Source organism: Xiphophorus couchianus, chromosome 4 (assembly GCF_001444195.1).
Source record: "Xiphophorus couchianus chromosome 4, X_couchianus-1.0, whole genome shotgun sequence".
NCBI classification, from domain to species: Eukaryota; Metazoa; Chordata; class Actinopteri; order Cyprinodontiformes; family Poeciliidae; genus Xiphophorus; species Xiphophorus couchianus.
Genome location: NC_040231.1, coordinates 10,692,838 through 10,719,543, shown reverse-complemented (window position 1 = coordinate 10,719,543; position 26,706 = coordinate 10,692,838). Strand labels below are relative to the sequence as shown.

Below are 26,706 nucleotides of genomic sequence, written 5' to 3'. Positions count from 1 at the left end.
GGTAACTCGAAAAAAAAATGGGAGTGGAGGAAAAAAAACCTTCAGGGCTTGTTATGGAGTTCGTGTGAAGGAAACACGGATTTCCACCCTTCTTTACCAGTCAAACCAGTATCTCTGGATAGTACACGCTCAAGTACAGCAACAGGTAGAGTCTCTGACCGCAAACTCTTCCGTGGCTCCTCTGAAAGTAATCTCCCCACTCTTCTTTCTCTCTGCGTGTATCTCAATTGACTTTCCAGCCCTTTTGTTCGCTCTCCTTATCACTTGGAAAAGGTGAACCCTCGTGTTATTTTTTTATTTTAATCTTTGCTCTAATTGTAGTTTTTACCCTTGTGGTCCCTGATGGCTTCGCACAGTGATACTCTGGTGGTGTTCTTTGGGGCAACAGCTGGTGCAAATGGGGGTAAACTGGGTTCGGATGAAAGGGAAATAATTCTCTTGGTGTGGCAAATTGTGGATCTACATGAGAAAAAGGTACGGACCTTTCTGACCCCTCCACCTCGTTCGTCATTTATATGGTTTCTTGTGTGTGTAGCTCAGAGTGTTTGTGGCGCAGTGTCCACCTGGTAGTTGAACAGTTTGTCATTTTAAATCAACACGGTGTGCTTTCTGTTACCGCCTGCAGTGCTCTCTGGGGCTCTCATAATGCTAACGCTACAAGCTCACCTTTTAACAGGTGATCAAATTTTGTTTCCTACTTGTCAAAGGTGGAATTTCACGTAATGGAGAAAACACACCTTTTTGGTTTAGCATGTAAGCTTCTTGACTTAATTGACAATTAACTGCTTCTGCAACTACATTGTCAATTGCCTGACCTTTTTTGAAAAGAGTTCACTTTTTGTATGATGTGATGGGCTTTTGCCATAATTTGGCTTTTTGCTGCCGTTATATGTCTCCATCCACGCTCTGTTCTGCTACATGAAACCCCTAAACTCCTTTCACAGGTTGGGAAGCTTCATAAATGTTTTGTCAAGCCAGACACTTTGGAGCTGACAGATCAGTGTAAAGAAGAGACTGGGTTGACGTTGGAGGACATCGTTGATGCTGAGCCCCTGGACAAAGTTCTGGAACAGGTGAGTCAAACAGGTCACATTAAAATGATTGTGATTAAGACTCTGTCCCTCCCTGCCATACCTTGCTGTGTTTTGTCAGTCAGCTGGCCCACATTATGCTTCCAACAGGGCTACAGGTAGAACAAATGTACCAGTTTGGAAATTTATGGTCTCAGAAAACACAGCACCACCCATTTTTCTTATTGGGAGTGTTCAAGTACTTAGCATCACAGTACATTTTCTTTGCACTTGACAACTACTTGTCAGCTCCACTACAAAGCTGTATATTGGCTCTGGTCGAGGGGAGAGATGGAGATTGGGAGGGAACATAGAAACTTTGAAGAGAGAACTCAAAGAATGGATTTTATTTATGTCAGAAATTGTTGACAGGAACCTCAGCTTATTGTCAGGCCAAAATGAGGTGTTTAAATGGGTTGGATCAGGATCAGATTCCATCTAAAGGGTGAAACTGCAGCTCTAATCCCAACAGTTTTCTTGACATTGTTGAAAACATGGTATTTGCTTACAAGTGTGTAAGAAACAAATCAAACACAGCTATTAGTTCTTGTTGGACTGTTTTTGTGGAAACTTAACTGAATGTAGAAGAAAAGAGTGAAAATAACATTATTAATTATTTGTATACACTCCGATTTCAATTGCTTTAACTTCGCTGAAGCCATGTTGGTCAGAGCAAAGCCAATTGTAACAGTTTTTTCAAGTAATATGTTTTGCTTACTATTACATCGAAGTACATTACTGATAGATACCTGTTCGACTAACCAAGAAAACTTGCTGGATCTGCGTCTACTACACCTGTCTATCTAAAGCATTGCTTAATTTTCATAAATTATGGACATGGATAATAACAATGTTCAAATTGTTTTAGTTTAATGTAATTATATGCTATATTTGAAGACTATACATTATGCCCTGTTATGACCATGCTTCCCCTTTGGCCCAGTTGACTCATTTGAAATTTGCCAGATAATAATCTCTGAGCTGATCTCTGATATATAAATCATGTCAGGAAATCAGGAAAATTCACCCTCTCCTCTCTCAGATACATTGCTTACAGGAATGGGAAGAAAAAGAAAGATATTCTGGGTTTGTTTCCATTTTGTCAGGGTTAGGCTCGTCTATTTTGTCAATTGTAATTCCTCATAATCCAACCAAAAATAGTATTAATAAAATGATTTTGAGGGGACAATGGAGCCAGTTGTATAATAACTACCAATAAAGTGATTAGAACCCAAATGGCAGCAAAAGCTCACCAATAGTAACATACTTTCTATTATATTCTTTGGTAATTATAATTTTTAGTACCTCATCATATTACAGTAATTACAAAATAATTTAAAGCAAAAACATCTAATAAGATTCAACAGTTTTTATTAAATACAAATGCCCAGGTAACACTCCAGTCACTCCAGCGGTTTTTTCATGCCTTTTGAGAAAATGTTGCTGCTTTTAAGTCATAATGATTTAAACCCTTCATACCAGTAACCCATCCAACACCATTCAAAAGGAAAACCGCAGCAACTTTTCAAACAGTCCATGAGAGCATGAGAAAGTCTGCCGGTTAATAAACCCAAAACGTTCCTCTGACACATTTTGCCCAGGGCAAGATGTGACAGAACAAGCCTGATTTGGGTATTAAGCTGTAAGCTAATGTAAGGAGTGTCAGATTTCCTGCATTGACTCTCAGAAAAATTGTCCTCCACCTGCATGAGATGTCATTGGCCATGACAGTTGAACTGCGCTGACAGCTTGAAGCTCAGGAGGGATGGGCAGAGCCTGCGGTGTGAGGAGATAAGTTGGAGTCACAGGCCTGGTCTTGCCTTGGCCTAATGCATACAGCAGACATCTGGAAGCTAGCGTGTTTACCTGTGACTGCACCTCAGTTTTAGGCTGCAGGACATGAGGGGCACACTGTGTTGTTTGCTGTGTTGACTTACCTAGTTTAGGCTGCTCTTTCTGTAACTGCACCATGGTTAGACTGGAAAAAGCTCAAAAATAAAAAGGCCATGCTTTAATGTTTGATAAAATTGGTAGTCTATCAATTGTAGGTATAAACTGACCTGTTTTAAAAGAAGATTCAAATGACCCAATGTTGTGGGACGTTTCCTAATGGAGCCCAGTTTTTAAAACAACTTGCTGCTTCAGCAACTCTGCCTTGTAACAGGGTGTGTCAGCACCCTAGTCCTGATTCCTCTTTAGCTTTGCAAACTTATTACCACAGTGTGTGTGAAGTGTGCAAATCTATTCCTGCAGCACTTCATGAAGTCATTCTTGCAAGAAATGTTTTTGTTTTTGTGGTCATCTCTGTTAGGGGCTTGTCTTTACATAATTGGAAATGTTGCTAAACGTTAGGATTGCTTGTTTGGACTAAGCAGATATTTGTCACTCTTTTAGTAGATATATTAATAAACTAAGCTTTACCAAACCAGTTTTGGTCAATCCATGTTTCCTCAGTTTTACTGCTGATGCAATTTCTAAGAGACTAAGCTTTTTTTTTTTTTTTTTGAATCAAAGTTGGTGAAATTATGTCATGATTACAGACTGAGTAAGGCTTTATCTCATTTAGGTGACTGTGTGCCAACCTTCAAATATTAACCCAAACACTCAGTTTGTCCTTTTCATACCTCTGTGTGACCGGCTACTTTCCTTCCCTGTAGGTCATTCTGAGATTACTTTGTTTATTTAAGGAGGAGAAGAAAATTACAGTTTTTCCTGGTTTTTGAAAGATCTGAACACCTTTGCTGCATAGAGGTCTGGAGCAGATGTTTTGAATATTATTTCATTTGTCTACATGTTCATTAATATAAAAAGCTATTTCCTCACTTTAGGTGGGTTTTTTTATATTGAGGTGTGTAGTCACAGGCCCAAGGGCATCTGTTAGGTGAACGATTTATTAATGTAGTGAAAACTGGTGTGATTGATCACTTGGGTGATCAATCAATCAATAATGTATTTCAATATTGTGTGAATAGTAGCTTGGTTGGTGGCTTTTATTGATTTTAAATAGAGAAGCAAAGATTGAAATTTTCCACTTGCTTGGCTCAGATCAAGCATCTATTTATGAAATACATCTTAAACTCAACATTTTCAGTCTCTAACTGCATAAAACAGCATATATATTGACGAAATGTTTTAACATTGAATGTCAAACGGCTAAAAGGCAGGGACATATGTTTTTATGCATAAATGAGGGTAATCTTTTTATTTCTCTGTTTGATTCAGGCCGTACTGCTGATCACACGGCTGATGATTCAACAAGGATCATATATTTTTCTAAAATGTCATTGCGACATCTTTTGATTCAATTAACTTTATTTCCAACTGAAAGATTTCAGCTTTTGTTGTCTACTCTGAGCAAAGAAAAGCCAAGTTATTTTAGTTGCTACAAACAAAAAACGGAGCTGAACCGCTGCTGACTTGACAGGCTGGGTTTTCAGTCAGACGTCAACATGTTGCAGCGTGCAGATTGCACATTATCTTAGATTTTGCAGACATTGTTGTGAAACATTGAGTTTCAGAGCTCACTTCAGATTCAACTGTTTCGTATCTTAGTCACAGATGATGTTGGCTAAGTATGATTTTTTTATTTATTTATTTTTTTCTGGTATTATGGCAGGGTATATAACAGGTAGTTGGAAGTGATTCTGTGCTGTAAAGATTTCTGGCACCAAAACAACACTACCTTTTACATGTAGAGTACAAATTAAATTCAAGATTTCAGACATTAAAGACATTGGACAACAACATGCATATTGACTGACTGGATTTTTCATATTTATAAGCTATTTTTAAATCAAATATTTGGGATAATTATAGGCAACACATTTCTGCTATGATTTTGACCCAGTCTCGAGCAGTCTTTGTGTCAGTAGCTTTGCTGGTGCAAGTGTGTGTTTAAACAGTTGCCCACATGGCTTGTCAGGACACTCCCTGCTTCTCTTATCGGAGTTTTTTTTTTTCAGCCATCTTACCTCACCTCTGCATACAAGCAGTCCAGTCTCAGTGGAGAGTAAACTCTACACAGAACCATGTGCAAAGGCCACTTCCTCCCCCTCACCTTTGGATTCGCCCTTCAGAAAGGGATTGCGCTATCCTGTTTAATTGTTGGTGCATTTTTGTAGAAGGGAGTGTTGGATTTTTGACTTCAACAAGACTTTTTCATATTCAGTGTACAATCAATAACGTACAGTGAAAGTATCGAGACAGTGAAATGAGTTATGTGGTCAGTTTATTGGTTTGGTTTGCGCTGGTTATCAGTGAGGGATTTGTATGATGTTGAGCATATTTACTTTGTGTTCTTTGTTAAAGTTGAAGAGAAAGGTAGAGGGTGTGTCTCCACCTTTTCTTTAACATTTGCTTTTCTCTCAGTAATCCAGCTTTAGTAATGGTCTAAGGCAGGGCTGTATGCTCAGGTATGAGCGAAGCTCACTCTTGTTATCACTGTAAATAAGAAATCGTTCAGCTTTGCCAAACTTAAAATGTGCAGCTTAGTTAATCTAAGAAACTTCCGTCTCATGATTTGTTTGGTGTTTTTTTTTTTCTTTGTGTTTACTGTTTGGACAATAAAAACCTCAGAAATTAAGATGAACGTTTGACCTTATTTATGAGGACAAATTATCTTTTGTGACATGATTTGCTTAACATTTTATGTAAACACAGATCAAGGAAATTAAAAGAAGTGGGTTGATTTTAGATCAAATTTTTTTGTTGTCCATGCTTTGAAAATAGCATGCAGTTAGTCTTTCTGTTTGAACTGCTTATCTTCCATTTTACTGGGAGACCAATAAAAACGTTCACAGCAAGTCTATTTCCCATTGATCCTGAGGCTTTGGTATTTTACCAACTTTGGTATTTATCTAATTCTGGCCACTGGTTACAGTACTGTCTTTGTTGTTGTAACATCATATCTATGTCATCTTGATGACATGTGCATATTTTAATTATGACCTCCATTATATCAACTCTAAAGGTTTTATCTATAAATTTATTTAGATTTTATGCATAAGCTAAAGCAAACATTTCACCTGAACAACTGCTGAATTTAATAAATAGTATTATTTAAAATGGTTTTAAAAAGCTAAATTTTTTAGAAATATATCTTGTACATTATCATATATTTATGCTGTTGTGCTTTTTAAACATTGAGACAAATTTAAAAACCACATATAAGCTGAACAGAATTCTGCTTGTGGCTTTCCAGGTATAGTTTTAAAGAGGCTGTTACTTCATTAAGAGTGATATTTGTCAATCTTTTAGTCTCTACACTGGGTTTTTCTTTACTTTAATTATTTCCAAACAGCTGAATTTGTCATTGTTTTAAGCAAGGGAGCATTTAGGGGCAGCAGACCTGTAGTGTGTAGAAGCAAGTAGGGGCAGGGGGAGCATTGCACTACTTTATGTTCCACACACCTGTAGAAAACTGCAGCCTGGCACTTTCAGGGGAACCTTTAAGGCTTTTGAAAGTATAACTTTTGTTTTCCTAAACATTGGCATACCTTAAAACCTGCAACCATGCCAAATGTTTAAAGGGGTTGCTGTAAGTAGACAAGCAGTCTGACCTTTTCTGCTTTTTGAGAGTTTCTGTCCAGCCGTTTTAACCCTACAGCATGTTTTGGTCTTGTTAGTCTGTACTTGAAGCTGTCAAATAATCAGACATGTTATGAAACATGCCCCAACATGGATCTGTAATACTCTACCACTGCCTAAAAACCTGCCATAGATCGCCAGGGGCCATGTGAACCAGTCAGTCGCTGAGTTGAAGGTGGTTCCACATCCAGATGGTTTAAATGCTTCTTCACACGGGACTGTGTTAGATGCAAATCGCTCAAAATATGCAGTAGCTGATCTTCAGCTTGTTAAGTCATAAAGCATGAAACTCCAGAAAGATTTTAGAAGACTATGCCATGGCCTTTGTTCCTGATATTTTGTCCTCTGTCTATGAATCAGTGATGTAGACTCTCTGAAATCTCAAGTCTCTAAAATTATTACTAGCACATTTTGGTAAGACAAGCAGGGTTGATTTGAGTCACAATTTTTGATAAACCTAAGAACTACATAAAGTAAAAACTATTGGCTATTGAAGATTTGACCTCTCTGTTACAGACTTGACAACAAACTGATGCAGCTCTGTGTTATAAATAAACATGATTGTGTGCTGGCATTCAGGCCTGGTTGCTGTCGCCATCAGAGCCGGTTAGACTTGCTTTTGTTTTTTTTCCTCCTCATGACAACGGCTGAAGGTTGTGTAAAGAGAATCTGTGATCCTAATGATTAGTGGTGTGATCATTCCTTCTCTCTGTTTCCTCCCTCCCCTCTCGCGGCAAACAATGAAACCTGTTAGACATGCCTCTTTCCTGACGAGAGACAGAGATAAAAAATAAATCAAAAATCAAATAACAAGCACGTAAACGCATTCACTTATGTGCATTTTAAATTCCAATTTCCCTGTTTGGCTTAAATTCTTACCAGATTATATAAATCTAAAACATTTACTGCAAATTTGTGTTCAGAAAATGGGACACCTCTTTTTTATTTATTTAATATATTTGGCTAAGCACGTTTAATTAATGGTTTCCCATGTAATAAATAAAAATTAACCCACACTTGTTTGTCCTTTCCATGTTTTCCCATGTAGATTCAGCAGTCTGTGACATCAGAAGTAAAATGCCTCGGCAGAAGTTCGTACACACTCTTGGTGAACGGTCCTCTAATAATTCGACAGGCCCTCCACCCAGAAGCCTCCAAAAAGGTAAAGTTAGAAAAAAATTTGTCTAGGTCTTGTGTGTTTATTTAAAAGGACATTATTGTAATCCCTTAACCTGCAACTTAATCTCCTTAACCTCCATTGTATTTTCTGGGGGTGAGCGTTAAGGGGATTTAAACTTATAAAGTCATATATTTAGAAAATGGTTTATGGTTCTGCTTGAAGTAAGTACTTATTACATGTTTTTGGTTGTCATATATATCTTATGTCATGAAATATCACTAATTTAACTCGGCCAGTTGTATAAGGATGTGTTAGAAACAACTTAAAAGCATGAAGAATAGGTTAGGAGCTGGGAATGTGCTCACACTATATTTTCTTAGAGTTTTTCTTAGAATAAATCTATTTTGGGGCTCCTGAGTCTCTCATAATACATGAAGACATATTCTTGTTGTAACCCATGTATTGATGCTTTCGTCAAGATTAATTCCTTTATTCTTCTTTAACTTTTTATTTTCTGTCCAGAATCTTGTACTACCAGAGTGTTTCTTTTCATTTGTGGACCTGCGGAAAGAGTTTCTCAAATGCTGCCCGAATGCCAGCTCTGTGCAGAAGCTCACACTCTCCTCCATGTTGGATTGTATCCTTTGTTCTCGTTTCCATTTTGGGGATTAAAAAAAACAGCATACAGGGCAAAAATATCACACTGTTTGAAATGTTTACTTTTAACTTAAAGACAAAAGTGAGAAACATCTTGAGCTAAAGAACGTGATTTTAAAACCTGCTGAAAGTTGACGGCCTTAACAGCGGGCACAGATGTTGGTCTCCCTGCGGTGTCAGAGCAGATGATAGGTGTGAGGGAGGTGAACAGCATGGTGCAGCTGACGCTCTGCATCCTGGATGAGCCATACAGTAAGTAACTACCAGTGTTGGTACACAGAATAAGTCTACAATGCAGTAATATTAGATCCTTAAAATAGCTGGCTGTAGCATTCTCTGAAAAAGAAGGGAATAAGCCAGCTCATGACAGAATGAACTGAAGAAAGATGTTAGATGTGTTTCTATATAGAGATAATTCAAACTATAACCCAATGTGTGCTATCAAGACTTTATCTCTTATTCACAGCCAAATAGGACATTATCTTCAGCTTGTTTAGTGTATTAATATATATATTTTTTTCCCCTAGATCACAATTTCTACTGTGCTGAAACTGTGAATACCAAGTTTGACTCTGGCACATGGTAAGTAAACCTTTTTTTTTCTCAATTGTGCATATATTTCACATTTTTCAAGTGCACTGTTGCTTAAAGACCAGCAACCTCCAAACTCTCCAATCGTGTTCAAATCTCAAACCTTGGTCCAAGAGCATTAATTACAGCAACAAGGAAAACACAAGTGTGTCATTAGAGCAGTCCAACTTTGCCATCAAGTGCTTAGCTGGATATTCAGTAGCTAAGCAGTAGATCCTGCTCTTCTCAGGCAGCCAAGAGCTATCACTTCAACCCTCTGACATTTAACCAAAAGAGCGTCACTGTGTTCGGCACTTACTGGGAGAGGGCCCTGTTTCTGCCGTCTGTGGGCAATTAGTTCAAACTGAACAAGACTGGGGAGAAATCTCAGTCATGTGCAAAAGCACCAAGAATATCAGCTCTTAGTTGTGTTGCTCAAGTTTCTCAAATGTCTGTTTTTTCCTGCAGCAGTAAGATGGAGCCGGTGGACAGCGAGACGGTGATCAGAGCAAGGGGCCTTCCATGGCAGTCCTCAGACCAGGATATTGCTCGTTTCTTTAAGGGACTCAATATTGCCAAGTATGTTCAACTTCACTGCTTTTTTCTTAAACCTCTGTTACAATGAATAAATTATTTAAATTCATGTTACTAAAACTGAAATGGTGACAAAGAGGAGCTGATGGATTTCTTTTTGTCAGGGCTTCCACAAAATATATTTTAATAATTCAATGATCCAGTGGTGTTTTTTTTTTTTACTATTATGATAATAAAAACATAGCAGTTTTTCACTACAAAATAGAAAACTACTATTGACATACACATCAGGTGTTTTGTGGCAGCTGTACTGAATGCCTACTAACACCCTTTGAAGTAGAAATGCAGAAAAATGCCAGTAGAAATGCCAAAGGCACTTTGATCAGTTGCCTTATCGTTCCTGTGATGTCATCAGAGATGTGTGCATGGCAGCTTTGGGGAAAAAATAGGAAAAACTCAAGTCAGATGGTAAACCACATCTAAAGAGAGTCTGTTAGATTTTACAGAAAAGCTTTATTAGCTTTAACAATTAAATATTCTAACTTACTGAGGATGATTGTCCAGAGTAGCTTTAGCACTGTAAAAGAGTAAATCGATCAATGTTGGACTAAAAACATGTTTATTGACGTAATAGTTATTGGTTAATATGTGGTGAAATGTGGAAGTTACAAAATCACCACTTGTCAATGATGGCAAAGATGTTGAAGTACTGTTCTTTGCAAAAAATGAAAGCCTAGAATCTTTTTGATATTTGTTGTGTAGTTATGTTTATTGAAATACCTGTTTTGTGTGATTCAGGGGCGGCGTGGCCCTCTGTCTGAACGCTCAGGGCCGGAGGAACGGGGAAGCCTTGGTTCGGTTCATCAACGCAGAGCACAGAGACCTGGCTCTGGAGCGCCACAAACATCACATGGGCAGCAGATATATTGAAGTTAGTCCTGCTAACTTATGCTTCTTTAGGTTTTAGTTACCAATTACTTATTTTATATCTATTCAACTGAGCATTGATCCCGTATCTTCAGTGTGGGAAGTCTTGGTTTGAATCTGTCAATCAAAAATACACAGATGCAGTGAAAACCCTGAATAACTTGTAGTATCCTACCAGTTGTTTTACTGTTATTTATCAGAGTCATGTGACTTGGCACTTATGAATATATTGTTTTTGTCTTTTTTTCCTTCTTTTTTTAATTGTTCAGGTCTACAAAGCGACGGGAGAAGAATTTCTCAAGATTGCTGGAGGTCAGATTTCAGATTTTTTTAAAAATTCCTTTCATCTCTGTGCACAGTTGCATAAAAATTTGGTCAAACATGTTTTGTTTATATAAGAGTTTATTTTGTGGTTTCTCATACTTTCCTATCCTCACCCCCAAGCACACGTGTGTGTAAAGTTGCAGCTCCTTGGCGCGTAGTAGCTCTTTCTCCGATTACTTGTTTTTTTTGCTTCAATCCACTGATTCTCCGGCAGCTGCTCTCTATCTAATAAAAGGCACTTTGTGAGTGGTACACCCCCATACCCACTATCACCAAGCCCTCTGAGGCCAGTTGCAGAGAAATGTCATTCTAGGCTCTGAGCGGCTCACCTATTCAGCCTCTAGTTTGATTCCCGAGAGGCAGAGAGGGCGGGTGTACGGTGAAAGGACAAACTCTCTGTTGTTACAAACAGGGTGTGAAAAGACAAAAGCAGAACCTGGGGCCTCTTGACCATTGAACAGCGGCCAACAATTATACACGACAGAGATAACAGACACACTAGCTCTCAACAGATAGCTTACAGTGGCTGCTAGTCAGGACCTGGACTTTACACTTATGAGTAAGGATCAATACAGATCAAAAGCACGCAAGACTTTAAGCAAATAAATCAGACAACATAGAGACCTTTTCTTCAGGCTAAGTGAAAGCTATAAACATGAAAGAACAGTATGTGGTCCTTAACATTTCCTAACATTTTTTATAACTTGAAAAGTAAATAATTTATGTTATTGGTTAGAGGATTTCTGAAATACCTTTAAGTTGAATCATAAGTTTGTCACATCAGAGTGTGCAAGCCTTTTGTGTAAACTAAAAGACAATTTGCATTATGGTGCTACTAAGTGATAATTTAAAGTTTAATTCTTGTTGTGTAGATCTTATTTAACAATACTCCAGCTGGTAGTGTGACTTCCAACATGGGTTCATTTTCTTTTGATACAAAAATCTTATTTGTCAAAAGTTTTAAATTTTGTAATCTTTGGTTGAGTGGTCAGTTTATTTATTTATTTATTTATTTATTTATTTAGCCTAAAACCTAAAATATATATTTTTTGCACTGAATCAAAGTAAAGAGGAACATGACCTAAAGGAAATAAATTGCCACCCAAATGTAAATGACTTTCTGTTGAGGGTCAGTGAATAAAGCAGTGTGACGGATCTGAAGTGGTTCAGCCTGCTGCACACTTTTATGGACAGCTGCCAGTTTCCTTGTAACTAAACACCACTTTACATCTTAACCACTGGTTTGCTGTTGCACTAGATGGTGACATTTAATTTTGCAACAGAGTTCACAACGCCATTAGAAGTATATAAATAAACATTATGTTTAACAAAACGGGAATAAAGTGAACTTTTCGTAAATTGTGAAGTGAAAATCTGTGTATTTGAGTGAATTAGGACTGATTTACAATCGTTTCATTCTGGTACCGGTGTGTGCTGAATGGGTCCATGCAGCAAGAGGCTTACTTCTGTTCTTAACTTGTTTGTTACTCTCAGTGGAATTTCAGATTGCCCCTTATTGTGAAGAATGGGGAATCTTTTTTGTTGTTGGTTAAAGGAAAAATATACTTTGTAGGCATTAAAGATCTACAATAATCATAATCATTGTAATATAGTGCTTTCATAGTACATAATAAAGTCAAATGAAATTTCTGTATGTACTTGTAGAGGTCGAAAAACCTAAAAATAACACAAATGATAAAAGCTAAAAATAGACTAGAATAAACACAAGAGAGAAACATTGGCAGACAAAACCTAACTAACAACATGGTATTGTTTTTATTCATTTAAAATGTATTTAATTAGTTTATAGTTAAGACAAAACATGTTTTTAGTTACACTGGTATTATATTTTTCCTAGACATTACATTTATATTGGAGTTAATTTTTTTAAAAACCAAACGACATATAAATTTTGCTGTAAAAGATAAGTTGAATCTTAATAGGTCACTTGAAGTGGTGTCCCTGTCAAAGCAAATTGGCAACATTAACATAAAAATTAGCATTTTTATTAAGTATCTGCATTATAATTCATGTATCATTTGTTACTTTAGGGACGTCCAATGAGGTGGCTCAGTTCCTGTCTAAAGAGAACCAGGTGATCATACGAATGCGTGGGTTACCGTTCACGGCGACGACACAGGAAGTGCTGTCCTTCCTCGGTCCTGAGAGTCCCGTCACGGACGGCGCAGAGGGGCTCCTCTTTGTCAAATACCCCGACGGACGGCCCACTGGTGATGCCTTCGTGCTTTTCTCCTGTGAGGAATACGCTCAGAACGCTCTGAAGAAGCACAAACAGATTCTGGGGAAGCGGTATATCGAGTTGTTTCGGAGCACTGCAGCCGAGGTGCAACAGGTAGCTTCTTTTTGTTTCTGTGTGTGTGTGGGGGGGTGTACACTCTCAAATGGGCAATGTTATATAAAAATCAACTTTTTTGAGCTTTATGCCATGCTATAATGTTATGTCCTCATCATAAACACACTTGGAATGTTGCCTTGATTGATCCTGAACTAAAAGTGGAGCATTGTGGTGGGATGGCAGGGATTTCATTCACATTCTGCTGTTATGGAGGGAGGAAATCTGTTCCTAGATCACCATAGAAGGAAGATCTGTCCCTCAGCACAAGGGGGTTTACTTCATGTTAACAGACTTGTTTTAGAGCCCACCGTGTAAATACACTCCAGAAATGGTAGACAAAAAAAAAAATCCTGGGATGTTAGCCTCTTGGGAGAAAAAACGAGAAACCATAATTGTCACATGTCTTAGTAATACTGAATGTTGTGGAAATAAAGAAAAACAAGGCATTCAAAGTTTCCTGGATATCCAAGGTCTCACTTATAGCCTTGTATGGATTTTGTACTAAAACATGCTGCATGGGTACAATGACATTGATATGATTCGCTTTGTACATCCTAATTGATGTGAAATTGAGTAGACATGAGGAAAAGTCAAACTCATCCCTTAAAACACCAGCAAATGCAAATGGATGCAAACATCCATGTTTTCATGTATCTTTTATTTTTTGCAGTCAAAACTCCTGTGTAAAGGCAAGAAGAGGATGTTAAGTTAATGAGAGATGGTGCCTCCTAAAAGTGTATAAATAAAGACTCACCATTTGCTATGATCTTATGAGCAAAATCAGACAATTGTAAATGCTGTTCATTACTTAGTTCACACACACAGTTACTGTAACTGAATGCAGAAATGTGGCAAGAAGGAAATGAACGACAGCATTTTCAAATTTATGCATGTTCCCTTTCGTGGTGAACCAATTGCAGTTTTTTTTTAACACATCAAGGCAACTTGGGAGCTCTAACTGTATTTAACCACCAACAGGCTCATTTATGCTAATTTTTTAACGTTTTCAGCACAAAAGAAAAAAAGAGATCAGGCATAAAAGAGATTTATTGGCAGGTACTCACAGGCATTTGCGTCATTTTGAACGTAGTTATTAGGGTCATAACATTCATGCGTTTTAAGGTTCAGGATCCCATCTGTGAGGGGAAAAAAGGTTATCACTAATCTAAGGAATCCATCCAGGATATTTTTGAGGTTCTTTGAAGAGACTATAAATTTGTTTGAGGTTCAATCTGACTGCTGTTGGTGGCCACATTGTAGAGTAGGCTGCCCTTCAAATGGAAGAATTGTTTTCGGTTAAATTGGTTTCTAATAATAGCATTTTACTGGGAGTACCACATGAAGTGAAACTTTCAGGTTTTCTTCTGTTTTTGTATTCAAACATGCTCGTTGTCCATGGCTTCAGCTGGGAGGAGTCTATGTGAAACCAGTGTTCAGCAGCTGCTTCCTCAGTTGATGTCATGGGAACAGGGAGAAGTGACAAAACATCCCAAAACATGTCAATTTCTTGTGTAAAGAAAAAAGAAAGTGCTGCCTTTTTAATCTCATTAATTGGAGTGTTTGTCTGTAGTTAAGACTTTATTTTCTACTCACTGAAGGGTTATTTTTGAATGATCTTGTGTTTGTCAGGTTCTGAATCGTTACATGTCCACACCTCTGATCTCCACACTGCCTCCATCACCCATCGTACCGCTTCCAGTCCTCTCCACGCCTCCCTTTCTGCCGACGGCTAGCAGCACGCGCGACTGCGTGCGGCTCCGCGGGCTGCCGTACACCGCCGGCATCGAGGACATCCTGGAGTTCATGGGCGACCATACGGTTGACATCAAGACTCATGGAGTCCACATGGTCCTTAACCAGCAGGTCAGAGTTTTGTGACGCACATGAAAAACCTTTAAAGCTGTGGTATCACAAAGTCAAGTGCTTTTTTTTTTTTAAAAGCAGACAGGTTTATCTCTCTCTGCCTTCTGCGTTGTACTGATGGTTTTGGTGATTTTCTCCTATACAGGGCCGACCCTCTGGCGATGCCTTCATCCAAATGAAGTCACCTGACAAGGCGTTCTTGGTGGCCCAAAAGTGCCACAAAAAGACAATGAAGGACCGGTATGTTGAGGTCTTCCAGTGCTCCACAGAGGAGATGAGCATTGTTCTGATGGGAGGAACGCTGAACCGCAGCGGCCTCTCTCCTCCACCCTGCAAACTGCCCTGTGAGTTCCTCCCCAACTTTATTTTACAATCAATCATCTTTTTTATATTCCTTTGCGAATTGCAGTATTTTATTAATTATGTGTAATTCATAAGGAAAGGAACTGATAAGAATTCAGCAATTCCGATTCCATTATCGCTCACATATCAATTTGATTCCTTACTAATTCTCAGTGAGTTAGAAAATAACAATACAAAATATGCACTAAGTTGTATTGGATTCAAACAAAATTGAAGCTTGCTTAAAAAAATAACAATCTCTCTGTCAAATGAAGGTTTTAAATGAAACGTTTTGCATGTTTAGCTTTTCAGAAAGGATCTTTCAAGTCTTAACTTGTCTCCAATTGTGAAAAACAGAATTTCAGATGTTACAATTTATTTTCACTTCTGTCATTTCCTACTACCTGCCTGAATGAAAGAGGTAGCTAAATGTTTATGAGTTCATCAACCATACTCGTATTCAATAAATTAGAATATTGATGAAAAGTTCATGTATTTCAGTAACGTGTCTCACAAATTAAACACATTATATAGATTAATACCACACAGACTGGTATTTTTACAGCAAGCTGACATGACCTCACACTTATGTGTTATGAGTCGTGTTCCTGGAGTTTGACTGTTTTGATGGTGTTTTGCAGACAAATATAAAGAGTGCATCACATCACTGTAGCCTGCTGGTAGAAACTTGTTTACCGCTTAAACAATAATGTGATTTTGATGAAGCAGAAAGCAGCTAACTGTACTTTGCTCGGTTGTGACTCATATCTGCCCTTGCTGTAAGAGATTAGATTGGAAACCAAAAAGACAACTTTTCTTTTGCTTGTTTCTTGATAATAAGCTACCATTTAACGCTGCTTAAGAGGTTTAGCTCTTCTATCTTTCTATATTATTGCTTACAATTGGAATTTAAGTCATTTTTCTTTTAAAGTAGATTTTGTCTTAGCATACCTAGAATCGCTTCGGCCTTCACAGGGTCAGTGACCAGCATACAGCCTCAAGCAGAGGCTATGTAAATGTGTCAATACCTTCACTTATCTGTTTATATTGCAAGTATAAGAGCTGAAAGGACGCTGTTAGTGTTGTAAATACAGTTCCACACGGATGTGAAGTTCCAGCATTCATTGAATTTATAGTGAATACAGAGCAAATATCTCTGAAGCAAAAAAAAAAAAAATTTGTTAAATTACCATTGACATACAGTGTCAAAGATCTTGAAACTTACCACAACTTGTTGAACTTCCTTTTTATAATCAGTCTCTGAACTAAGACACTGTGAAGAAATATCTGTTTTTGAAGCAGCAACAACAAGAAATTCAAACTCTAAGCCGGTTGTCCTAGTTGTTAATCTTGGTGCTGTCCTCATGTGTCAGAGATCTTTTCAAACATAAGGGATTTTTAAGTTTGGACATAAAGTGCAGTAAACATAAAGGACAGCAGCAGAGTTCTCTTTTTGTAATCTCAAACAATCAGTAAAGTGGTGAAACTTGGGTGTGGTTCCACCTAACTCGATGTAAAGAGGATTGTCTGCTTGCTTAACAAGCATTCTGCTCTAGTAAAGACAAATGAAGAACAGGAAAGAACAGAAATACTCTTCTGTTTCTGGTGAAGCAGTGTTTTTACAAACTGTACTGCTCTGCGGGGTTGTCTCTAAGCTGTCCTGTCCATGTCCGTCCTCCTGTAGGTCTGTCGCCTCCTACAGCTTATGCTGCCTTCCCCACTCCACCTACCATCCTCTCTGAAGCGGCCCTGTACCAGCCTCCCCTGCTGGCGGCTCCCCGGGGCCCTCCGACCACCTTGCACAGCCCTGCTCACGCTCTGGCCTACTACCCCCCTCAGCCCCATCTCTATATGAACATGAACATGAATTACACTGCTTACTACCCCAGGTAAAAAAAAACAAAAAAAACAAAGCATATGCAAACGAAGCACATGAAGTAAGCAACACCCCGTTTATCTGACGCCTCTGTTCTCCCTCCAGCCCCCCGATTTCTCCCTCCGCTGTCAGCTACTTTGCGGCTCCACCAGGCGCCATGGCGGCTGCAGTGGCGGCCGGAGCCCACCCGGTTGCGGCGCCGGCCCACCCGGCTGCGGCCGCTGCCTCCTCCGTCCTGCCGCAGCCGGGCGCCCTGGTCAGGATGCAGGGTCTGCCGTACAACACCGGAGTCAAAGACATCCTCAGCTTCTTCCAGGGTTATCAGGTGAGGACAAAGGCATAAACAGAAATTCCTTGTTTAAGATTCATGCTCAGGAATTTTTATTTTAAATCAGAATCCTACAGTTTTAGAACCTGAAAAAAAAGACGACTGATTAGTTCGTCAGTCGTCGAACTGACGAACTAACGAACTAGTTAGTTCGTTATCATCAACCAATCATGGTTGATGATTTATTTTGCATCCTAGTTCTGCTGCACCACAAAACTTTAAGTGATTTTTATTTTTATTTTCCCAAATACTGAACTTTTCACGCACTTTGCAACAACATGCAGTTGAGTTTTGCAAACTGCACTGTTTTAATTAAGTTACATGTGTTCACTTGTGCTCTCCTGCTCCTCTTTGCTGCAATACTTATTGCTGCCAGCCTGAATTAGGTGGAGTCCGCTGATGCAGGTATGAATCATGACAGATGTCTTCACGTAGGAAAGCGGTGGGTTTGAGGCAGGGGGCAGGTTCTGGTGCTGCTGTTTTTCATTGGGGCAGATATCTTGGCTCTGCTGCTGGTCTTTCTTTCGTTCATTCACACCAACAAGGAAGCAATTTTAAGTTTAAGTTTTGGAGAAATGTAGGTACGCTTTGTGTGTGTGTGTTTTTTTTTGAAAGCTGAGTGTCACTGTTTAATGAATTTGTTGTTTTCTAGATTCTGTAGGTGATATGTGTGTTTTCTGGCTCCAGTATGATTTCCCACACACAGGTCCTGAGAAAGAAAACTGTCTCTTTGTAGAGATCCTCAAACTTTCAATACTCTTCTCTGTTTTTAAATGTGACCAGTATTTGGTGAATTTCTCTTTTGTTTCAGTGTGGTTTTATTTTGAGTTTTTTTTGGTCATCTTTGTACCCATCTGTATCTTTTGTGTCAGTGTAAAAAAACGTGCATTGTGATGTCTAACCCAATGTTGAGGTCCCTCCAGCCTGACTGTGTGTTCATCGTTGTACTGTATCTGTAGTACGCCCCTGACGAGTACAGCGGCTTGGTTCAGATGAACGAACAGGCCAGGAGTCTGATTCAGCCCAAAGAATGGCTCTGCCTTTAGGGCTCACCCCAAGGTAAGAGGAGCAGCGAGGCAGACGGAGATGGGGCGCTTCCTCAGCTCAGAAAATCCTAGCGCATAACCACTAATCATCATTTAATCTACAGAACTTTGCAAAAGTGTTCATACACCTGGAAATCGAGTTTGAGCCACAAACTTTAATGTTTTTTTTTATTGTGATAAACGAACACAAAGCAGCATATGCTTGTAACATGGGACAAAAATAAAACATTCACGAGTGAAACTATAAATTGTTTATCTTTGATTTTTATCTTTTGTTTATATATAGTGCAATTACCTATAGTTGCCTTAGAAGATCATAAAGTTTGTAAAACATCTAAAGAAGTGACTGGAATAGTATTTACTTGTAATATAAATTCGATACCAGATCAGGGCCAGTTTTGTTTGAAGGCATTTTAATTTATTGTTTTCTTCTCCCCATACGGCTTTTCAGAGCCTCTAGTTCGCTCATCATGGTCAGAAGTTGTTTTTCTTTAGCAGGAAGAGGAAAGTTTGTCGGTTCATATTCCAGACCTTCTAATACTATTGAAAAATATTTTTGCAAAGCAAAGTGGGTATTAAATTTTAGATATCACAATTGTACACTCTTTAGGGTAAGGTCAGGGTTTGATAACCCTCCCCTACATACAATTATTTAAAAAATACATTGAAGTTTGTGACTGACATGACAAAATGTAAAAATAAATGAGGTTTTGAATACTTTTGCAATTCCCTTTACACATCTAATCTGTTCAGTGATTTGCAGTCCTGCATGCTTTCTAAATCCCTTGGAGCTTTGCTTTGTGCCCCATTAATAAATGTTTTGATTCCATTTTCATCCGTAGCTCTTTGTCTGATTTGCCTGAGCACTGATTTAGTTTCAATGATCAAACCTCAGAATTCTTTATTTAATATTTAGTCATTTCATTTTAACTTCCTCCTTTTTACTAACACATCTTTATTAAAGACGTACATCTAATATTTAATCAAATCCTTAACAGCCAATACTGTTCCTCAGTCCTGGTTTGAACCAGATTCCCAATTCCTGCCATGTTTTGAAATGTAAAATATCAATTCCATTTTCTAGCTATTTTATTCTCACTTTGTCATTTTTATACCCACCCACATCCCCTTAGTGACAGCTGTGTCACAAAAATAGTGAAGATGTTCAGGTGTTTGCTTTGTGCAGTGATGGTTGAATTCTTTGTAAGGTTTCGATCGCATTTCCTGGCATGGAAATGTAGATTCAACCACCTGATTTAGTAAGTTGCTAAATGTTTGAAAGGTTTATCAGACGTGAAGTACAGATTTGAAGTCGACACATTATTTTAATTGAATTGGGGTCCTGCCATCTTTTAGCTTCACATCGGTAGCGGTCCTGTTAAAGTACCAGATTTCAGTTCCCAGAAGTGAAAAAACACGATATTTCACTCGAGCCTTTTCTTACTCAGGAGCACGGATGTTGACTATTTATGTCGAATGTCTGATGCTTCCCTTTTACTCCCCGTCTTCATGGATTTTACTGCTTTATCCTTTTTTTGTTTTTTTTAATGTTTTGTTAAATGACTTGTGTATGTTTGTTGTTTGAATTTGATCTTGGTGAAAGACATCAGTGCATGTGAACTAACAGCTGCTTTTTGTGTGCGTCATCTCTGCCGGTCTTGTTGGTTTCAGGTGTGTGAGAACAGCATGTCCTCTGTTTTCATTCTCTGCTCTTTAATCTTTCTGCTTTGGTAACTGGACTAGTTTGATGAGCCCATCAAACGTGATTCCTCCTTAGCTCACTGTGGGCGCCCTCTGGTGGTTTTCCCTTCACTTAGGTGACACTGAAGAAACTCACTGCATCTTTTTTTTTTCTCTCCTCCTGCAGCTCCAACCAGATGCCGTACTTATCTTGTATAACTTCAGCGGTCAGTGCAGCGGCGAGGCCCTGATCACCTTCCCCAACGAGGACATTGCCCGGCGCGCCATAGCCGAGCGCTCAGGCCAACCTTTCTACGGCCAGCTGATCCACTTGGTTTTCTGTAACTGACCACCAGCTCTCCATCTTTCATCCCCTTTCTAATAGAAACGCCTCCAAACTCTTTACAGAGAACCTGCTCAACTCTTCCCTCTCTGTATGATCTGTATTTTGACCACACACCTCTCCGCTGGTCCTCACACTCCTAAAGCTGCTGCTGGAGCCGGGCCTTCCACAGACGAAGCAGCTTGACACTGGACTTTGTGACTTTGCTCCTGCTGGTGGGGCAGGAAAAGCGTGAAGCCTGGACAGAGCATGCAGCCACTCTGCAAAGCCAAACATGGAGATAAATGTATTCTCTTTGAAACTGTACAGACCTGTCTCCTGAAATGCTTGAGGCTGTATATGCATTTATACACGTTTGTCTTTATATTTCTGAACTTTAACAACACTTACAGATTTAGAGTTTTGTGTTTATGAACATTTTTGTTAGCTGCAGAAAGAAATGTTTGGAGGCTAAATATTCTCCAGCAGTTTAGTTATGATGACGAAAATGTCTAAGCCATAAGGACTACTTTATATTTCTGAAACAAAGTCAATCAGCATGCTAAAACTGTCATGATTTAAATTGTAGCTAGTAAGTGGCTTTAAGCTTCAGGGAATACTAGTTTCTACTACTGTGTAGCACATCTGTGTCAGTGTATGAATTAATCTGTGACTTTTTTTAAAAGCATTTATTTTGTGACCACCAGCATGTCTAAACCTCTAAGTATTTTCTAAGCACTACAGATGTTTTGGGTTGCTCCACTCGCAGAGACACTACGCTGAACATCTTTAACAGTTTGACAGTAAATTAATTCTAGTTTCATTGATACTTATTTACAAAAGCTGAGACTTTATTAAATGTAAAAATTACTTAGGTTCTTTTCCTGCGGTCTTGCATATTGATTGACCCGGAGCAGCTGCTGCTTTGGTTTTTGTTTTCTGACTAAAACAGCCAGTCTGCACCATGATTCAGTTCCTGTGAACAACCAGAGAGACGTGTAAAACTGCAGGAGCCTTTTTTTCTTCCTTCCTGTGAGAGGCCTACTGAATTGTCTTAGTTTTTTCTCTTCACCAAGCCTACATTACCCAGAGTGCAATACTGGCCCACAGGAGGCATAGGAGCCTCTGGTGGCAGATTTGTTTTGTTGCGATGTAAAGATGCATGAATTTAGGTCTATGTATAAAATGTAAACAATAAAAATATCAACAAATATCCATGTATCAGTTGTTTACTGTATTGGGGACACTAAACTATTCAAAATCCTGCTGGAAAATGATTTCAGCATCTTCATAAAGCTTGTCAGCAAAAGGAAGCGTTGTAAAATTTACAGGTATGTGGCTGTCCAGGTGCTGACTTTGGGTTTGAGAAAACAGTGAGCACAACTCACATTCTGGGACCTTGATGTCCAAAATTAGATTTAATCTAAAAAAAAAAAAAAAGCACTTAAATGCCTTTTTTTATCCAGGTAAGATGCTTTTCATTCTTACCTGGAAGAATCTGGCTCAAGAACAATTTAGGACAAGCAATGTGAAAGTTATGTCCTCTCATTGTGTTAGTCAGCTTGTTTTTTCTTTTCTAACATATTGGTATTTGTTGTTTGTGCAGTTATACCTACATTTTCTCCCTCCACTCAACTTTACATTAATTCACTGGGATTAAGTACTCTGAACAACCAGCAATGACATTTTCAGATTACTTGTAGAACATGTCAAAACGACTCTGCTGGACTACTGCCAAGTCAGCAGTCTTTCCCATGATGATAAAATACTTCTGTATTATAAACTTTTCCAATTTTCTGAGAAAGTAGTTTTCAGTGTCAGTAAATCTATAAATTTTGTTCAGGCAAGTTTTTTCTGTCAAGCAAGAATTAAAAAGTTGTAAATTAGATTTGCATTAGTTTTTTAGCAGAGGCAGATAGAGAACCCAAAAGAATAACACTATTATTTTTACTCAAGTCAATAAGTAGCCAATGAAGAAATTACTAGAGTAAAAAAGTATTTGGTAAAAAAAAAGTGACCTACGTACTGAATAACTGATCATAAAATCCAATTTAATGTTTAAAAATAATGCCATCAGACAAAAATACAGTTATGTGCAAATTCTGGTATTTTAAAGACAAATAAAAATTATACAAATAATTCTAAATCTACAAAATCAGGAAGAAGAAATTGTGCTAAAGACAAGAAAGGATGAAACAATTTGCTTTCAGGAAAACAGTAATGCGAAGCCATGAGTGAGTTTTCAGTTTTATTGAGATACACTACGTTAGAGCCTACAGTATGATGCAAGGTATCATTCCCTTTGAATAATTTCAGAAAAAAAGCACTGCAGTCTTAAAAATTACAAAACATTTAACATACAAAATATACAAGAAATGACAATACAAGGCTTGGTAAACATCAGCTAAAACCTGTATTTCCCTTTTATTTTACAAAGTTGTATATATATATAAATATATGTGATATATTTATATATATATCGTTTCAACAGACACCTGTTAATGTCCTTAACCTCTTAGGAATGACATCCATATCCATTTGAAAGTATCAAAAATAGAGTTGTAGTCTTTGCAGCCTTATCTAAAGTAGGAACAAATTGTTCGATCTTTGGTTGTGGCAGAAAAGGACAGCAGCCGGAGTTCAGAGTTTATTGTCGATGCTGGTTTTGTTTCGTTTGTGTTGTGGACTCCGGTCTCTCAAGCTGCAAAATTGACTTTAATGCAAACATTTCTCTGTTCTCCCACCCACCCCGTTTGGTTGACCCTGTGAACCTGAAATGTACAACATCGATAACCGTTATTGATCAGTCTCAGTCATTTTGGAGAAGAAAAGTGGGAAAAACTCAAACCAACTGGTTCACAAACAGGAGTTAAGGCAGCCTACATAGTTCATGCGACATGATGATATTCTCTTCTGAGAGTTTCTGTTCTTCTACGTGAAGTCCAAAAACATTCTTTACAAGAACTTTACCTCTCATTTGCTGCCGTTATAGTGTGCATAGCCTAAACCTGTGTGCTTTTGTTGTTGAAAAGTTGTCATATATACAAGAAATTTGGTTCAAGCAGCTACCATCCATCCTCAAATACAACTGAATTAAGATGCTTATGCTGTGTCCTCCATTCAAGCATCTATGAGTCTACAATCTACTTCTAGAGGCATCAAGGTAATTTTTTTTGTCTTTTTTTGTTATTTTTAAAGGCATTAAGCAGAATATCAATGCATAGCAGAATAATTTTTACCTGGAAACTGACTTCAAACCACCATCAATCTTAAGGCAAAAAAATAAAAGTCAGTGGAAATCATCAAACCAGCACCTGGATCAGTCAGTCTGCTCTTCCCTGGAGGATGACTTATTGCTGCAGTGCAGCCACTGCACATTTGCGCGAGCCGGGGGAAAAATACAGGAACAAATCATCGAGCATTCTGGAAACAATTTAAGAGAACTCTGATTGTAGACAGCAGACATCGATTGTTGCAAGCAGAAAAGGTTTGGAAGACCCCAAAATGTCCAGATTTTGCTGTCTGGATTCTAGGATTTTTCATTGTTCTTTACAAATGAGGACATTACATAAATACAACATACAGACCACTTTATATATAAAATACTTTCACAATTTTTGTCAGAACATTTTCCATCGAAGCCTGAGTCAGCTGTCATTTGAAAGCGTGGTGCATTAGGAAATCAAAGGCACATTTGAGAGGAAAATAGTTTTAGTGGCAGAGAGCTCCATTTCTGAGGACCAACTAGAAACCCTCTATGAATTGTCAAAAAAAAAGTAAAACACTAAATAATCTTACTGTGAAATTATAAATCCAAAAGAAGCACATCTGTTTCTAAAACAAGCACTCTTCAGTCTTAAAGTCTGGTGAGAAAAAAAAAAGAAAAGCTTGTGCTACAGTTCAGATTTGCTAAACATTAATAAGGCATTTGTTCAAAGAAGCAAAGGAAAAACAGAGCTCTAATGGAAGAAACGGGGTTCATTACTGTACAGATACCTACACAGCTGCAAGTCTGTGGAATGTTGCATTTTGCAGAAGGAAAACAAGCTGCTGAACTCCAACACCGTGACCACATTCGTCTTTTAGGGGGAAACTTCTTCTTAATACTACTGGAAGGTTTGATTTGAATTAATTGTATGGCAAATCAAGTCTCAAATTTCTTTCTCTCTTTAATTGATGTTAGCAAGTGTCCACGTTTGCACAGATTTAAAAAAAAAATCTTCTGAAGAAGTGGGATGCGCAGCCCTGGATCCCTGCAACACAGCTTTGAGCTGCATCTTTAATTCACGAGTTGATGCTGGTGAGAAGAGGATTGAAAACTTCAAGCGGACCATCAGGAAGACAGCAGAGCTGTGAATGGACAGATGTTCAAACACAAGCCTACACACAGCTGTGAAGAGCAAAAAAAAAATTTAAAAAAACTGCTCCAGCTCTGCATGTCTGCTCTGCATCTGTGTGAAGTTGTGTGTTTTTCCATCTATAACAGAGATCTCATGGTTGAAAACAGAAACGTGGCTTTGCCCTTCACCATAGTCTTCAGTCTTCTTCCACCAGGTCAGCGTTTGCAGGGTTTAACAGCTGGAGGTGATGCTGCGTGAGCCACAAAAAAAAAAAAAAGACCGTGTGACGGTTCAGGCAAAGATCTGAGCTACGAATGGTTGTGCGCCGACTGAGGGCCGTGAGCGCTGGGGGACTGGGACATGTCTCTGCCGATGATCTCATTTACTGTGGGGAGAGAAACAAGAACAGAAAGACGGAAACAATTTAAAAGCGCTCCAAGCCATCTTCAGATACAGTTTAAAGATGTCAGAAAGATATTTATTGTTGGAACGGGGATTTTTGATCTTAGCTCACATACAAACTTTAAGACAAGTCATAAACCAACAGGTGACATGAGTGACACATTGTTGTATCGCAATAAACAACTATCAGTTAACTACATAATAAATGAAAATAATTTCTGTTCTAAAGATTAAAGTGTTTTGTTTACAGATACCTCATAATTGAATTTATTTATGTTCTAGTTGTCAGTGGGGTTTTTCATTTCTGTTTTATTTATTGGTTTTGGTTGTTGTGGTTTTATTCTGGATATTCAAATTATCTTCCAGTTCCAGTAGTAAGATTCTTTTGAATAAAATTAAAGGTTATTGGTCTTTGAAAAAGCATCCATACATCCAAACTAGAGAATAGGATATTATTTACAATCCTCTTAATGCTGCTGTAGTTCCTGCTTTTGTAACCTTTTTTTTTTTTTTTTTTTTTACCAGTTCTTCCCTCCACTCAACTCTCTATTAAAATACCTGTATACATACAGCCACTTTCGTTAGCAATGACCTTTGAACCCCTTCGGAAAGGTGTCAATTATCTAGGTGGTTGTCACATCATTGCAAATAATTAATCTACTTACAATCAAATGCTGATTAATGGTTTATTTTATTATTTTATTTCTCTATCCAGCAACCCAACAAGTTTGTGTTTTGTTATATTTTATAAATACCTCTAAGTTTAATAATGTTACTGTTTATTCAGTCAATATTTAACACAGCTGACACAAAAAATATTAGTTAAAATATAATGATGTGCTTTTTTAAATTCAGCATATGAGAAAATAGCCGATTGTCAATCTAAAGTCGATAAGATCAATCAACTTTAGATAAACTCAATCAATATGTATGGAATTAAATATCTATTTCTAAAAAAATAAATAAAAGACCTGAAATATATCAATATATGCTTCAGCGTTTCACTTTAAATAATTAAACTGCTGAAATAAATGACGATGACATTCTTACTGAGATTCATTTGTAGTTTTCACACAAAGCAAAGCAAAGCCTTTGGCTACAAGTGTCTCTCTCCACCAGAGGGCAGTGTAGTTCCACACCGGAATCGTTTCAGGATCAAAACTCTGTGCTAAAAATGGGGGAAAAAAACTACAACAGAGTGGGAAACTCAGAGGTCGCAAAGTCAATTGCCATGACGTGAGATATAATCACAAACTATTCCATTCACAGGCTGTGCCAGCCAGCTCATATAACTGATTGAGTCCAAGAGTCCTGTTAGATAAGTTATTCCAGTGACTCTTAAAAGAACAGCCAGAGCAGCAGG

General features: G+C 38.1%; 2 protein-coding genes across 7 annotated transcripts in view; one reads left to right on the top strand and one right to left on the bottom strand.

Moving 5' to 3' along the window:
- Positions 1–2: 2 nt before the first annotated feature.
- Positions 3–21,814, top strand: esrp2 (epithelial splicing regulatory protein 2). 4 transcript variants are annotated; one of them, XM_028014249.1, is made up of 17 exons: positions 3–145; positions 322–474; positions 945–1,073; positions 7,705–7,818; positions 8,299–8,413; positions 8,590–8,685; positions 8,961–9,015; positions 9,472–9,582; positions 10,336–10,468; positions 10,734–10,776; positions 12,840–13,141; positions 14,774–15,007; positions 15,153–15,351; positions 17,034–17,238; positions 17,331–17,550; positions 18,513–18,612; positions 20,467–20,623. In XM_028014249.1, exons 2-16 carry the CDS (start codon positions 343–345, stop codon positions 18,597–18,599), a joined length of 2,175 nt encoding a protein of 724 aa, XP_027870050.1. In that variant the 5' UTR covers positions 3–145; positions 322–342; the 3' UTR covers positions 18,600–18,612; positions 20,467–20,623. The 4 variants fall into 4 exon arrangements, with proteins under 4 accessions (XP_027870050.1, XP_027870053.1, XP_027870054.1 ...); XM_028014252.1 differs by lacking the exons at positions 3–145; positions 20,467–20,623 and adding an exon at positions 17,930–17,958 and having other exon boundaries at positions 152–474; XM_028014253.1 differs by lacking the exons at positions 3–145; positions 18,513–18,612 and having other exon boundaries at positions 152–474; positions 20,467–21,814.
- Positions 21,815–22,836: 1,022 nt separating this feature from the next.
- The window catches only part of nfatc3a (nuclear factor of activated T cells 3a), a 64,014-nt gene continuing 60,144 nt past the window's right edge, over positions 22,837–26,706 (bottom strand). For all 3 annotated transcript variants that reach the window (XM_028014965.1, XM_028014967.1, XM_028014968.1), the window contains exon 10: positions 22,837–25,326. In XM_028014965.1, the coding sequence (XP_027870766.1) occupies positions 25,250–25,326 (77 nt within the window). In that variant the 3' untranslated portion in view covers positions 22,837–25,249. The remainder of the gene's footprint in view (positions 25,327–26,706) is intronic.

What these genes read in the sequence shown, in the direction of transcription:
- esrp2 (XM_028014253.1), top strand. Translation starts at nt 343, where the DNA reads ATGGCTTCGCACAGTGATACTCTGGTGGTGTTCTTTGGGGCAACAGCT. An exon ending in CTGCAGCCGAGGTGCAACAG is followed by an intron (nt 13,142 to 14,773) that starts GTAGCTTCTTTT and finishes TGTGTTTGTCAG; the next exon opens with GTTCTGAATCGTTACATGTC. An exon ending in GCTTCTTCCAGGGTTATCAG is followed by an intron (nt 17,551 to 20,466) that starts GTGAGGACAAAG and finishes CTCCTCCTGCAG; the next exon opens with CTCCAACCAGATGCCGTACT.